Source organism: Clarias gariepinus, chromosome 21 (genome assembly GCF_024256425.1).
Source record: "Clarias gariepinus isolate MV-2021 ecotype Netherlands chromosome 21, CGAR_prim_01v2, whole genome shotgun sequence".
NCBI classification, from domain to species: domain Eukaryota; kingdom Metazoa; phylum Chordata; class Actinopteri; order Siluriformes; family Clariidae; genus Clarias; species Clarias gariepinus.
Window position 1 is genome coordinate 7,518,693 of NC_071120.1, and position 16,412 is coordinate 7,535,104.

At 43.9% G+C, this 16,412-nt stretch overlaps 1 protein-coding gene across 8 annotated transcripts in view; it reads right to left on the reverse strand.

The window, feature by feature from the left end:
* Positions 1-16,412, reverse strand: part of arvcfb (ARVCF delta catenin family member b) — a 96,749-nt gene that overhangs the window by 1,520 nt on the left and 78,817 nt on the right. For 5 of the 8 annotated variants that reach the window (XM_053480481.1, XM_053480475.1, XM_053480473.1 and 2 more), the window contains 8 exons: positions 7,474-7,601; positions 6,632-6,782; positions 6,016-6,208; positions 5,476-5,587; positions 5,056-5,143; positions 3,341-3,394; positions 1,455-1,546; positions 484-596 (listed from right to left, as the gene is read on the reverse strand). In XM_053480481.1, the coding sequence (XP_053336456.1) occupies positions 495-596; positions 1,455-1,546; positions 3,341-3,394; positions 5,056-5,143; positions 5,476-5,587; positions 6,016-6,208; positions 6,632-6,782; positions 7,474-7,601 (920 nt within the window). In that variant the 3' untranslated portion in view covers positions 484-494. The remainder of the gene's footprint in view (positions 1-483; positions 597-1,454; positions 1,547-3,340; positions 3,395-5,055; positions 5,144-5,475; positions 5,588-6,015; positions 6,209-6,631; positions 6,783-7,473; positions 7,602-16,412) is intronic. The other 3 variants (XM_053480476.1, XM_053480478.1, XM_053480479.1) reach the window with 3 other exon arrangements.

A 16,412-nucleotide genomic window follows, 5' to 3' on the forward strand; every position in this document is an offset into this window, starting at 1 on the left:
GAGGCGCTCTGAGCCCAAGCAGGATGATGTGATGAGATGAGATGGAGAAAGGCGATGGGTGAAGGGAGCGAGAGCGCGGTGAAGCGTTCCTAATAACCCAGAGAGCTGCACGTACGTCTGACACAAAACAAGATATATCCACTTTCGACGCTTAAAGATGACCGCGGTTGCTATAGGAACGGTACCTTGTGTAGAAAATTAATCCAGGATGAAATGACTAGTATTATACATTACTTATGAAGTTCTTAATTAACTCCCAACGACTAGGGCTTCGTTCACGGTAAAATGATCTTTACATTGTCTGCAGTTAATTAGCGGGTGCAGCTAATTGCCGCAAGACTATTACTGATGAGACATTAACGACGATACACCAGAGCGAAAATATCTGATCCGTGTTGTCAGACGGTCGTCTCTCTGGGTTGGGGTTAAGCGTGGGGTGGACGTGTGCACCGATCAGTAAGGCCAAAAAAAAAAAAAACCTACCATGCATGCATTTACACCCAGGAGTCAACAGGCTGAGTCTTGACATCACAAGCGTCCACAAGACTCACTGTCGGCCTGTTGCTCCGGATATAGTGCTTCCTATTCGAGTCATTCTGCAGCAACGGGAGAAGGGGTTAAAAAAAACAAAACAAATAAAATAAAAAATTTGCAAAAAAACAAATGCATTTCACGTACATAGAGAGAGAACAAAGAGGTAAGTGTACTGAAAGTTAGTCATCACAAACTGGGAAAAAACAAATAAATAAATAAATCATGCGAGTCAAAACAAGCACAAAACAACGAGACAAAACGAAGTGGTACTGAAGGTGTAAAAGCGGGGGGTAGCATCGCGCTTGGACCGAACAAGTGTGGCCGTGTGGAGTGACATCTTTTACTGCCTGATTTCAGCTAATCGAGAAACGGCTAATCTATTCTACTTCTCTGTGGTTTAAACTGTTTAGCTAGATAAGACATATTTTCCAGTATATTCCAATTTGATTGAACCCTTAAAGCCTCAGGCTTATCCGTGCTCAGGTTCGTCTCTTCAACCGTGTCCGGTTCTTGTAAAAAGGACGTGGAAATCACTTTTCGGTGAAAAGGCAGACAGTTTCATGAAGAGGGGCCGCTGTTCCACCGTCACGATCTTGGCGCGCACACACTCGTGCACACACTTAATTACCCGCTGCACAATTATCCGCTGCTTCAAATCAGAGCAAAGGCGCCATGGCCTTTTACAAATACACACACATTTTTTTACGTCCTCTTCAAAGTGACAAAATATCTTGCTAATTGCAACGGAGTCGCCAGAAAGACGTGAAAGCTCAAAAACATCACGGTGTTATACTACAGCGACTCTTCTCTCCTGCCACCTCAGAAAACAGACACGTGTTGAAATACTTATTAAATAGAACTTTATTTATTTATTTTTTTTGTTAGTCACATGTTGGGATCACGTGTCTGACGGTACTCACCTTCAGAGGCTCGCGTTCCGTCAGATCCGACGAGGCGTCGCTGGTTTTGTATTTGCAGTCTTTGTCCCTTTGGTCAATAGTGGAATAGCCGTCTGTAAGAAGACAGAGAAGACGAGAGTGTTAGTCATACACCAGATGAAGACTGGCCGATCAGGTGGATCTGTCCGACGTACGACACGCGCCCACAGAAACGTCCTGAATTTTTTATTAAGGTTTTGTTTTTTCTTCCGGGGCTGAATCGAGACGTTTCATTTTCTTCTTCGCTTCCTCCCTCTTTTTCAACGCTCTTGCTCGCCGGCACAGCTCTCTCAGCTCACATTCTGTCCAATTAGTGTCACTCAGCCTTGCTCAAACCCGCATGGCATCATGGGACATGAAACAGCATGGCAAGAAGTAGTCAGTTTTATAGGATGACTGTCAGCTTCTACCACCATCATCGCACCACTATTACTGATCCAGCCATCACCGGACCTCCTCTTTAACAGCTTGTGCTGCTCCCGAGCTTATTACTGACATTACTGATGTCACCACGACATGCTCTCACTGACCTCACTAAACAAACTACTACCTCCATCTTCCACTCAAGCTCTGACTGAAATAATAAAGCAGGCAACTCGAGTGTCAGTTCCCTCTAACACTGCTGCAGTTTCAAAAATTCCTGGGCAAAACTTCTAAAGTTCCTAAAAAAGTTACAAAAAGATCTTCAGATTCCACTCACACGCTTGTAGATGTTCCTGTTAATAAATGTCCAACTCAATATACCAGCCAAGCACTTACTGGTGATAATAGGGAAGCACTTAAAGATCCTCCTAAAGCCAAGGAGAGGACTCCAGTACAGAAACTACGTATACTACTGAAGCCTTAACTAAACTTTAATTCTGCTGAATTTCAATACTGATGATCTCCTGATGTTGCTACTCCTGTTATCGTCTCCTACGACTGATGAAGTTTTTAAAACTCTAAGACTTCATCTAGAATTCCCACTCAAGCTTCTATTCAAGGTAGTACTGAAGCTCCAATCAACCTTTTTACTGATTATTATCTACTACCAAAATTCACAAAATTTACCAACTAAATCTCTCCTGAAGATCCTTCACAATTTTTTACTGAAGTGACTAGAAAAATCATCACTGAAGCTCTACCTGAATTTCCCTACCGAAGATCCAACCAAATATTTAACTAATGTTCCTACTAAGATTACTATTAAAGTATGTTACTCTTGTTTTTTATACTAAAGTTCCTACAGTATAAAGTTCTTATACGCCTAAACCTTATTATTGTTATCAGGGGCATTATTAAACCCCCAATATGAAATTTCCCACCAAAGCATCATCATGAGTTACTAATGAAGCTTTTAATGTCTCTCCTACTAAATCTCATATTGAGTCAAGTCTGTAGTGAAGTTCCTACTGAGGCGTCACCAGAAAGTTCTCCTGGCTCTCCTATTTAATAAAGCCAACTCTCTGAAAGCTGTGGCTAGACAGAACACAAATTCAGACAGTTTGTGAGTCTGTTTGCTCGACACACACACACCGTCTCTGCGAATACGCTCCGAAAGCACGACTGGTTCTTCAGGGCTCACTGGAATCCCTGATTTAAAAGAGGAATTTCACAGACAGCATTTGAACCAATATTATGAGTTTTAGGGTGGTATTTGGAAAAACAATAATAATAAAGAAAGAGACTTGGATTTGATATTAGTGGAACGGTGAGAAGGTTCATGATCGTTCCCATTCCAGGGGAAAAAAACAAAACAATGTCTTGGATGAAATGGAAAATTTAACATGGTTATGAATTGTTAGAAGTCTGTTATAAGGACCAATGCTTTTTTTGTTTTTGTTGTTTTGTTTCTTTATTTCGGGGGCGGCATGCAAACGCAGTCTTACCTGGACCCAGTTCATCCATAGGTATCATTGCACCAGTGCCACAGCCTCTGTCGCCTGCAAAGCATTTAAAGGCTGTTGCTTTTATCTGTTCACTAAATGTACAGCTTTTTAGCTTTTAGATTTAAAAACATTAACACAATTAAGACAATCCTCAGCTAGGGGTTACCGAGAGCTCGGCTGAGGATGAAAAGATAGCTGCAGCTACACTGTTCACTAGGTCTGAATACGTGTGCTATATTTATATATAGCGATAAGGAAAATGCTGTCATGGTGAAGAATCCTTCCTTTAACGAGATGTCTGAAGCTCACCATCACCCAAACTCCGAATGCACATCCGAGCGTTCTCTTGTAACTGAGCATGTGCAGTGAGAAAATTACTCCACTGTTGAGTAAAAGAGTGATGACTCTGTGCAGTGAAGCTCATTTATCTACATGCTTATCCTGCCAATCAGTCACTACCGTATCAGAACCTGTCTAAATCTAGGGTCTAATTACAAGCCGACAGGTTTCATCTATCTCTGTAAAATATAGCATGACATACGAGGAGGAGTTCAAGTAGAAACTGGAAGGTGAGAGACACAGATATTGAGTGAGGGTGAGGCTGTAAATCACACCAATTCTTGAAGATTCTGGCTAACACAAGCTAATATTAGGCAAACTGGCTCCGATTAAACTGTGCAGTGGAATACGTGTTCATAAAATCAGATTAGACCCGTACTAGATAACTAGCTAACCAAATACATTGCACATTTCTCCCAACCAGTAGTGAAACACATGAGCAATAATCGATTAATCAGTTGTAATTAAAAAACAAGATGTACATTATTTTTCATTAAAGGTTTTTCTTAGCTTAAGTTATATTTAAAGAGTTCTAGCATCACAATTTCAACAAATTAGTTATGTGAGTCAAGTTAATGGAGACCAAAAGTGTAATAACACAAAACAATAATAAATAAATAAATAAATAAATAAATAAATAAAAACAATAACAACCCTAACTAAAACAGATTGGCTATAGAAAAAATATCCTGTCCTGTACTCTGTATCAGCTGAACTGCACCTACTGTGTGGTTAATAAGGATATAATAGATATGTGAACTATAGAGAAATTTAATTCAAAACAAATTAGCAGTTAATACATTTTTATTGCGTTAAATTCTTATCGCAATAATTCAATTAATGACTACAAACAAGAACATCCCTACAGTTAGCTACGCAAATCACTAAGCGAACAAAGACCAGCTAACTAGCTAAGTCAGGCTAGACTATGCACTAGCTAGCTGGCTAAGTCAAGCTAGACTATGGACTAGCTAGCTGCCTAATTAAATCAACATCAGATGATAAGGAATGCAATAAAAACATCGAAGAGTTTTTGTGCATTTAATGTCAGACATCTTTGGTCCCCCCCAAAGCACTACTGTATCTATACATCATGCCACAAGCAGAAAACTGAACTTTTTCACCCTTTCCAAGTTACTGCGATAGCAATGTTCAAGACTATTCTGTCCACTGCAATGATCATGAGGGACGAAATTCAAGTCCCAGATTGCTAACGTTCTTGCATCAGAACTCTAAGTTAGTTTTTTATCCATATACACACTTTAATTGTAGGTGCTACAGTGTTCTTGAGAGAACCCTTGTACAATGCGCATTCCATCAACCCATGCGTAAAACAGAGTGAAAAAGAACGAATACATGAAAACTAAAAGTCACACCTTGGTTCTTCTCCATCAGGGGGAGGGTGGTGTCGTCGTATCCAGACTTGCTGCTTTTTGAGCCTTTTGGAGCCACGGTCGCTGTGGGCTGTGGGAAGTGGACAAGACAGAAATGTAGCCTCGGTGCAAATCAAGCGGAATCACAGTTTTACTTTAGCAAAGATGCAAAACACGCTGAATATAGAACACGTTCATAGAAAAGCTTGATGTTTGTAGGCGAGTGTGTGTAGGAGCATGGCGTTTGCTCTATTATTACAGAACAGAACTCATCCACGCTAAAAGCACTCAAGTACTCCTGACAAAGCTCTTAGAGACGGAGTGAGTGAGCTAGGAAATGAACTAGATGAAAGAAAAGAGATGGACAGAGATAAAGAGGGACTGCTCACGCCAGACTCTCTATAATCTCTGCTTGCGTCGCACCTGAAAATGAGTTTTGTTCCAGCCGTCCTTGGTTAGGGTGTTTCTCAGCTCTTTGTAGCTCCAGACCGTCTGCAGGATGTGAGAAGCAGCCTTGGTCTCTCTGGCTGACTGACTGTGGGGCAGAAACACAGGGCCAGGGATGTAATTTAAAGTCCGACAAAAGAACAGAGCTCTGCTGCAAAAGTAAAAGGCTAAAAGCACTTGACTGAAACGTGTTCGCTCGTGCTTTGGCGGCTCCATGCTGCGTCCATGTGACCCTTACGGAAATAGAATAGAAAAGTACTCTAATGCTGAAGGTTCAAGCATCGCAGCGGGAAGAGATCGGTTGCTCAGAGGAACTCAAATCCGTTTATTCCCCTGGAGCTTCAAATGGCCATTTCCACCAAGCTTCTCGGTGGAGTCTGTGCCTTAGCAACTTAGCCTTTATTCAACATTTATGCTCAGAATTTATTAAGTTGGAGCTACAATGATTTACAGTGCAGAATTCCTGTCCAATCAGAATCCAGCACTGTAGTATGTTGCATTACATTAGCTTCGTACCTGGTCCTGTGGATGGCCACCAGTTTATCGATGGCCTGAGCCATGATGAGCGAGCGGGCGTTCTCCGAGCTGTCCGTCACTATCTCGTGGATGGTGTTGAGCACCGCCACCACCGTGTCCTCCTCCAGGTTCTTGGCTGGACGCTGCTGACCGCTCGGCAGGTTGCTCACCAGGTCCCTCATGGCGTAGCTCCCTGTGACGCCCCGGACAGACACGGACTCAAAGTTATGCATTACATAACCAACGCTACAGATTTGACTGTGATCCCCCACATCTCTATTAGAACTTTTCAGATGATTCAGCCTCTTTAATATTTCATATGCCTCGAAATATCAAGTAATACCCTCGCTTGGCTGACGGATAACACCGCTGCTCGTTCCTTAGATCTAATTTTCAGATGTGGTGAAAGCAAAGCCGTTATTGCTAACTTTCCGGCATATCCCTTGAATGGAAATCAAAAACCAGTTTTTTTTTTTTTTATTAACTTTATTTATCCCCAAGGTGGCAGTGGGAAGCCGTTTAAGCACTAAGATTTCAGCATTCCAGTTGCTAGAAGCAACCTCGGATTTGATTTAGAGCTCAGCACGGGGGCGTGTGGATGATCCGGGGCGCTCACCTATGAGGTCTTTGTTGCGCCGGTCGATGGAGAGGTTACGCAGGGCGATGGCGATGGCGCGCACCACCTTATCCGAATCAGAGCGTAGCAGCTCTACCAGGATCGGCAAGCCTTTCTCCTTACGCACCGTCGCCCGGATGTAGCTGGACCACTGTAAGAAAATGATAAACATAAATAAGATGAGGACGAGTTTGTTGTTTGCAAATACAATTAGATGTTCACACAGATGTCTCCACCCTCTTCCAAACGCTTTAGTAGAAACCTACAGTGACATGAGGAGAGACAGTAACCCGAGTTTAAGATCGAACCGGGGACACTGGAGCTGTTTATTGATTAACACATCATCCCCGTGAGAAATATAAAGCCTGAGTCTGCTCGGCTGGCTGTATATGGTGTAAATAAAGTGCTGCAGTAGCGTACAGTGAGCACTAGGAGGAGATAGTGAGCTTTAGAAAGACATGCATTGGAAATGGAGTGAAACAGTCCTCTGAAATCCTCTTGGGGAGCAGACATGTCTCTCTCGCTCTCTGTCTCTTTCTCTCTCACACACACACGCACACGCACACACACACACACAGTGTAAGCACATGCAGCTTGTGTGTGTGGTCCGACATGCTACTTAGGTGCATCTGGAGCAGGTCTGATACTAAGAAAAGCTGCACGCATATAGGCCCCACACACACATGCACACATGCACACATGCACACATGCACACACACACCCTTCCTTACTATTTTTTTCTCTGTGTTAGTTTAAACACAGTATTGTACAGACAAACTGTATTGTGTTTGCCCATGAGTCTGTGTCTATGTGTCTATGTGTGTGTGTGTGTGTGTACTCACTACCCACTGTCCAGCGCTGAGGTTCTGTAAGGCCCCTGCTGCCGCCTCCAACGTGTTGTAGTTCTGGCTTTCGGTCAGCAGGGACAGATAGAGACGCACCACCTCTGGCTGGTACAGCAATTCGAAGCCTACAGAAGGAAAAAAAAGAAAAACACAGACGTAAATCCCGGCTGCGCTTCACAATAACAAACGGTTTCATTTTTTTGTCAACTACATGGAAAATACCAAAGCGGGAAACATGCTCCTGGTGAGAGGTACATAAAAGAAGTAGTTTTTTTTTCTTTCTGATTTGCATTCTTACTTACGTATCCTTTCTTCTGTTTAACTGATCTTTAGACACAGTGCGTGATTAGTGAGGAGATTCAAACACCTTCACAGCTGTGACGAGGCACGAGAGAAAAACTCTAAAAGAGACTAATGCTTTAATGGAGGCTTTGTTACTGAACGCCTGCACCGGCGATCACTGCCAGGCTCAATCAATACTCAGAGAGAGACGGAGAGAGAGAGAGAGAGAGAGGGAGAGAGAAAGAGACAGAAAGAAAGAAGAGACAGAGAGAGAGAGAGAAAGAGACAGAGAGAGACAAAAAAGAGAGAGCGACAGAGACAGACCGAGAGGGAGACAGAGAGAAAGAAGAGGCACAGAGAGAGAGAGAGACAAAGAGAGAGAGAGAGACAGAGAGAAAAAAAGAGAGAGAGACAGAGAGGGAGAGAGAGAGAGATCTGTGCTCTTCTTACAAAAGCAGGATTAAAACTGCTCTGGAGTCAGTGCGTGATATGAACCTGAAGGCAGCTGTGTTTCTAAAAAGCCAATCCATCCAGCCATCCATCTTCCTGTAAATCCACCTGACTGTCCACCCATTTATCTCAGTCCATCCACTTATCCAACTCTTCCTTCTTACCATCTGTGTTCCCTCCATTTAATTCTCTCATTCATTTATTCAGGCTCCATAATGAGACTTCAAACCCATTGTGAGACACCAGTACCAGAAACACATCAAGAATGGCACACTAAACCTAAACATATTGAGCACAAAACGAGACATGAAACCCAGCATGAGACACTGAACCCAGCATGAGACACTGAGCAGAGAAAGAGTCACCAAACCTAGCATGAGAAACTGAGCACAAAATGAGACACCAATGCCAGCATTCTCAGCACCAAACTGGTGTCTCATTTTGTGCTCAGCACAAAACTGAGCACAAAATGAGACACCACAGCAAGCCTGAGACACCAAACCTAGCACGAGACATTGAGCACAAAACATGACACCAAAGCCAGCATAAGACATCGGACCTGACATGAAACACCAAACCCAGCATGAGACACTGAACCCAGCACAAGACGCCGAACGCAGCACGAGACTTGGAGCACAAAACAAGACACCAAATCCAGCATGAGACAACAAAAAGCATAAAACGGAGTACAAAATGAGACACCAAACCCAGCATGAAAAAACAAACTTAGCATGGGACACCAAATCCAGCATGAGACAGCAAACTCAGCACGAGACACCAAACCGTTGGACAATCTGAACATTTTGATTCATACCCATTTCATACACATTTCCATAATTTTCTTTTGATTCTGTGGTGCTGCTTTACAACAATTGACGATTGTTAAAAGCGCTATACAAATAAAATACAACTGAATTGGACACCGAATCCAGCATGAGAGAATGAGACACCAAAACCCAGCCTAATCCGGAACAAAACGCCAAACCTAGACGGAAACATCAAACGCCAAACCCAACATAAGACGCCGATCCCAGCATGAGACTCGGAGACTCGTCCTGTGTTAATTTAACATTCTCGTGGAGTCGGTGGCGGCCCGCGCAGCACTGCTGCATTTATTACGGGATTAGATTTCAGACACTGCAGCAGAGCGCCTATTGATCAGTCACGACTCGGTAAGGTAACACACACTGCTCGCATGGTCTCTGAGGAGAATCCATTTGCAGTATCTCTATCTCTATTACACACACACACACACACATCTCACTTTAACATGCATTAATCAGAATGTAGGCCTCCTTCACAGCGGCATCGCGTTGCTCTGCAAATGACGGCAATTAATTATAAACATATTTTAATGGCTGTAGCTGAATCCTAATCCCTCACACACACAACGCCCTTCTCACTGTTCCAGTCTTGTCTGGAGATAAAGCCAGACGAAAGCGCTCCTCAGAAACATTTAGTCTGGCCTGTCACCTGCAGAGACGTAGAACGGCTGGCTGCCTTAACCCGGGCAAGAATCATATTAAAGTGGGGTGTGATTGATGCGCGAGAGCTTTCTGTTTCGCCGTGAAACTGGAGACAAAGCAAAGTGGCAGAGTGTATGTGTGTGTGTTTTATCTATGATTATACATCTTTCTGGATGCAATGTTGTTGTTTTCTTTGCCTCAATATCCACACACACAGCCCGAGGCTATTACTTGCTGCTTAGGGACAAAACGGACACGGATACGGAGAACCGTTCATGCTCAGCTGCCGGAAAGATACGACGAAACAGAAGAGAGTTTCCGTATTGAAGCAGATTGTAGCGCAGACATGCGGTCAAGCTAATTGTGCGCGCTGGAGGGAGAGACGTTATCCTTCTGCTCGGGATCCACAGTCCATATGTGGGGACGACTGTGGAACATCAACTCATCTTTGAATGATAAACCGTGTAACGTTTAATCGTTTTTAGGGATCTTCTGATACAGTCTTGGGAGGACGTTGGGATTTTGTGTCAGGTAGAGGCCTCGCGGTGCGCCCGTGCGCAAGTACGGATCCGCTGAGCTGTGTAATCTCGTTCCTCTTTGCCGCGAGTGGTAGCCGTTGGCTTGTTAAGAAGCGACGGTGGATCATTATGAATAATTGGCGAACGCTGCGATGTGACCTTCTGTCCCCGCTACGCCCGGCGCGCAGCCATGTACACCATTACTCACTCATCCGCCTGCTGGGGGGAACCTCTAACACACATCACGTTACATCTACTACAAAGCAGCCACTTGTCAGTCTTGTATGTACACACACACGTCCGCGCGCACACATATATATAGACCTTGGGGAACTCTTTAGGCTAATTAATGTAATTAGGTATCCTGAGTGGTGCTGATGCAGAGCGCCAGGAAAACACCTCACACTGGAGGAAAGAAAGAAAGAAAAAAAGCTGAGAAAGCATTTTATTTTGTTTTATTTTATTTATTTTTTTTTTAACCCAGCTGCTGCACGTTCTTTGTTGCTTCTTAATCATTCATTAGAGAGTAGAAAGCACTACACTGTGTGTTATAACCCTGCAGGACAGAAGCTAGAGGCTGCACAGGCAGCAGTTTTGGGGAGCGTCACTTTTGCTGTTGTAGGGAAAAAACTAAAAAACGTTTGGGTGTTTTGCTTTAGGTGCATGTTCATGAAGGATTTTAGACCTCAGTATAAACATGTACAAGCATATATCTGTAACGATTTACAATCATATCATTTGCTTTCTCCTTGAGTGTGTGTGCTTTCATACTCTGCACCAGGTCTCATGGCCAGATTTCACTTTTCCTACAGTATTTATACATACTGATACAGCAGGTGACAGTATGTAGCTAATTAGCTTTTGATCTGCTAAATAAACAGTTAAAGACTCTCGTCTGCCTCGACCTCATCGAATACGACAGCACATGCTTCACCCATGTGCAGATTTCAGAGGAGACATGCAGTGTGGACATCACGTCCTAAACAGCTCCACCTCCGTGTTTAGGTACACCACATGCTGTTCTATCAAGTTGACGGTACGTTAAACCGTGCCAGGGCGCAGTATAAAATTGTTTACATGAAGCAAACGTAAAGAACTTTTTATAAAGTCACTAATTATACATCTGGGTTTCTGTAAATCTGCTTTGTGTTTAAATGTCTACAGTATGTTTAAAACGTTTAAAGCACAAAACTGAACATTTTCTCTCTTTGCAAAAAAATCATGCCAAAAAACAATCTTTACTTTGGTATTCTGCATTGATTGTCAGTATTTATAATCTTGAGATATATACATCTCTACTGTTTGTATATATACACCTTGGATTGCGAACATAATTTCGTTCTGGAATCATATTTCAAAACACTCGTATACCAAATCACCGTCAGTTTATCTGGGTATAGTATTCATAGCTCTTATTAAAGTTCCACCAACAATCATTTGAATTGGGGACCAATCATTAGGAAAACTTTATCCCCAACACTAGGATCAACTTATTCTTTTCCTCTTCCTTCACTGTTACTTTCCGAACTCCATCTCAGACGTGCAGCCCAATTGGGAACATGTACAGTACTGATATCCTGATCAAGAGGATACTGTGATGTTTTTAATGTACACCATAACCCATCCATATCGGACTGGTTCAAATGAAATGAAGCGCTGATGGGCCGATTCAGGCTGTGTACAATAATACAAAAAGTGTTAATGTGTCAGGATGAAAAATGAAGTAATGTCCGTCCCCGAGTGTCTCATCAATGGACAATTAGGCTTTACTGATTCAGGTGTCAAGCTCATCGCTCGAGGTGTTGCCATCTGACAGAAAGTGGAATGGTTATAGATGATAAACCAACAAGCGCAATTCATCATGCTGATCTTTCTGGTTTTTCCTCCTTTAGGCAAAACATAAAAACAAAGAGAGAGAGAGAGAGAGAAAAATAAAGTTATAAAAAGCGCACAGCAAATGAATTGACCAAGAGAAAAAAAAAAACTTGTTATGAAACGAGGAGCCTGCTCATTATCAGTTGAAATAAAAAAGAAAAGACAGAAGCATGCTATTCTTTTATCCATGAACAAAAACGCAGAAGGAGGAAGAAGAGACCTGGAAAGCTTCTTAAGAAGCGTCTCCTCAATGGAGCGAGCCGCTCGAGTCCATTAAACCGCAGCAGGATGGAGTTCGTGTCCATCCTAAAAGCTTAGCTCTATAACTGTGTGTGTGTGTGTGTTGGGGACATCAACCCTCAGTGTGGCAGGAAGCCCTGAGGCCAGCACGCTGCCTTTATTTCCGTGTGTCAGAAGGGCAGCGAGAGACTGGCAGCGTCTCCGCACGCGCCACGCCGTCCGGCTGAAGCTTCATAAACTGTCTGCTGAGAGGAAGTCTTTAGGAGATGGACACAAAAACAAAAGCACCTTTGTTTTCTTTTTCTTTGGCTAAGTTTTGCGAGAACACACTAACAGCTGCCTGGCATCACCGTTGCCTCCGTCTGATCCAGGAAGTTCATCTGCTTCTGATTCCTTCATGAAACACTGACTCTGCTGCAGACATTCCAGCGGCATTCATTCTTTTCCTTCTTTTTATTTTCATCCACACTCTGACTGAGGAAGATCAGGTCCCGGTCCACGTCTCGTCCAGTGTCTCTTCTCCATAATCGTTACCTTACGAATTTTCATTAGCATCAGGTTATCTCCCATGGGCACGTTCTGCCAAAAGGTGAAGGGTACAGGTTTATTTCTGGGACACAGGAAGAAGGCGACACATTTTCGAAAGTGCGCTGACAAATAAAATAAAAATAAAAACTAGCTATCCACCCTCTTCTACATTCCTAACTGGTTCCTGTGATTGACAGGTGACAGAGAGAGTATGCCCCTCCTACCATTTTGCTCACTTGGACTCCTGGGAGCTTGAATGCTGTATTTGTGCAGGACAGACGTTTTGTAAGATTGTGACCGAGTGTTAAAGGAGCTCTGTTTATCTTCAAAAAGCAGAGCAACAGTCTGGTCTGGAAAGCAGGGAGAGATGCAAGTGTGTGTGTGTGTGTGTGTGTGACGGTATGAGCGGGAATGCGAGACAGAGAGTAACTAAATGAAAGACTAGCATCCGCTAGCCCGCGGGAGATCCAGCAGCCAGCGTCACCAAGGCAACCTCGGGCCAGTCACGCTGACAAATCTCTTCTGCAAGCATGAAAGAGACGGAGAGAGAAAGACTGCGAGGTGCGACGGGCTTTTATCTGCGCTGAGTAAGAAGACTGACGGGCACAGTGCGAGTAGGCTAGGAGGTCCGCCCCTTCCAGGACACGGCGCACAAATGATGCAGTTAGCATCCAAATGTGACCTTCACCTTGGCAACAATGGCTGCTCGAAAGAAAAAAAAAAACCAGCAGGCTGTATACTGTATAAGGTGAGCACAAAAAAAAAATGCTTAGAAATGCAGAACACGTGGGAGAAAAAAAACGTCTAAAAAACACAGGAGGGATTGAGATCCGACTCCACGACGTTTTACATCGAGAAATACCAAAGGAGCTGCGGGATGAAAGCGAGCGAGACAGATGTCTGTGGGTGAGGTCCGCAATCTGCCTCGACTCAAACGTGTCGACGAGTCAGATGTTTTTCAGAGGGAACAGATCCAAGTGAGGAGGTGTGATGTTTTGACAAATCTGACAGCCCAGTCGCTGCACAGCAACATAAACACCAAAGAGTTCGGCAATTACAAAAAGGAAAATAGTTTAAAAATACGTCCGCGGAGCCATCTGCTGAACAGGGTGTTTTTTTTTTTGCTTTCTCTTCATTCCTCGTCCCCCTTTGAGTCGCTTTGGTTCTCTCATCACCGCTCTTGTTTACGCGTCTCATTCTCTCCATCTTCGAGTCTCTTTTGTTTTCCTGCCTCCATTTCTTTCTGTGCATCTCACGGATTTGGAAAAATACGGCATGACGGCACTTTGAGCTCCCGCGTCTGATCTCGATCGGAAAATAAACACGGCGTCTCCCTCGCTCGGCTCTTCTCCTCACCTCCGCTTCATATTCCCTTCGCTCCCTTCGACGCATGTTGTCACGATTCCCTGGAACTGGAGACTCCTTCATGAACCAATAGATTATGATGGATATTAATACAGAGAAATGCACATTTTTTATTTTTTACTACAAGTTATTTTCCTGTTTTCACAATAAGTCCAGGAGTCCAAATCCTACAAGAGTTGTTGAACAAACAAAGCCAATACAATCCATCATCACTCCCGAAAAAAGAAACCCAGAGGAGCCTGAGAGCTGCTGTTCGACATGCAGCTGTGTGTGTTGTGTCTCTCTCAGTGTCCCACCTGCTCTCATTAAAGCAGCATCGCTTCGACAGAATGGGACGAGTGGAAAGGCCTTGCTTCCCCTTAATTACAGAAGATTAATGATGAGTGTCACAAGTCGCCCACTGCTGTGTCTCGAACACATACACACATACAGTACGTGTGTATCTACAAGGACTTTCCGGAAAAAGTATCCAGCCATGCAGAATAAAAAATAGAGACATTTATTGAAGGAGATACGCGAGACATTACACCCAGGACAAAGACGCCTCAGTCCCCTTTAAAGCAAGCACCTTGGGACCTCACACACACACACACACACACCTCACAGCGTCTCGTCTACTGTTCAAAACATTCTGCCAAATCTTTTACTGGATTCACCTTGTCGTATTTTCCTTTAGTTTTGGGAACTCGCATGGCGCCAAATCTGGGCGGAGTCACCTGTGTGATTGGACAGTATGACGAAGTCGTATGCTGCCAGGTTACATCGACGTCCCGCAAACCGTTTTCTATAAGTTCGTTCAGAGGTACACGTTTTCCTACTGTAACAAAACTTGCGCTATGTATCTCTGTACACACACACCTGTGTTTAAACCTGAAGTGGGCGTGGCCTAAACATGATTTCTCTATTTCTTGTGTTTTTCATACGCACTACAGAGTTCCGATGCACACCTCCAGTCTGTATTTGAAATCTGTTTACGATGCGTTATGGATCGGAAAAGTGTGTGTGTGTGTGTGTGTGTGTGGTGTAATTAAAATTACATTCCCCCAGCAGCTGTTACGACCAATCGCTGAAACGGATCCAAACCTGCGCCGCGGTGTGCTCTCCGTGAAACAGGAGCTAAACTAAACTGTGTCTTACATCGACACAGGAGCCTAAAACACCAGCGTGATCCCCCGAGCTGCTCTCTCCCTGCTTCTCTGAAGATATCTCACGATCTCGCGCTGCACGCTGCTTGATGATCATTTGTACTGAAGCTGTGTTCTCCTGGCACTGTGGGTAGGCAGTGAATGTGTGTGTGTGTGTGTGTGAGAGAGAGTGTGTGTGAGTGATAATGATTGGCAAGCGAGGCACAGCAGGATGAAGCTGCCAGTCTTGTGTTACAGCCTGCCATGTCGACGAAGGGGGGAGTTCGGCAGCAGCTGGCGCCCGCTGAGAAAATTCAGACTTAATCTCTCTCTCTCTCACTTACACACACACACACACACAAACACACAAACACAAACACTAAGTGTCACCAAAAGAGCTGTGTGTCTGTGGGCATTAAATACTACTACATTTTAAGAGTACTGTATTCGAAGCATACTTGACATGAAGGGGAAAAAACATCTGGCAACCTCAAACGACACCCAGGTGATTTGCATAATCTCCATTTCTGTTCTCTTACTTTTCAGTTTAAACCTTCTGACCAGAAACACTTTTCCACTCGGGTTAGTTATATCCAGCACAATGCCACGTTTCAGGTCTGACCCAGGATCAGTTTTCACCTCGTTCACACTAATCTGGTTCCTGACAGATTCCTGATAAACTAATCAGAGAACAGTTACGAGTCAAAGCTGGCCTCGGCAGATTTGGAAGTCCGTGGCTATGGCGTGTGGTGTTCCGCTCGTGCTGTTTGTCTTCACGCTGAAATGTGAAAAGCCAAGCTAGCGGGCATGATGGGCCTCACCGACATGGGGCCAGGGAGAGAATTCTCACAGCAGAGAGAGAGAAATAACAGCACAGAGTCAGAACGGGGAGGGGAGGGGCGGGTCGGGTCAAGAGAGAGAGAGAGAGACAGAGAGAGGGGTAGAGAGGCATGGGGTGGCAATAGAGCTGTCGCGGTGATGGATGAGAAGGCAGCAAGAAAAGTAGGTGAGAAATGAGGAGAAATGCAGGGCGCGAAAGAAAGAACGAAAGAAAAAAGAAAGAAAGAAAGAAACAGCATGAGAACGTG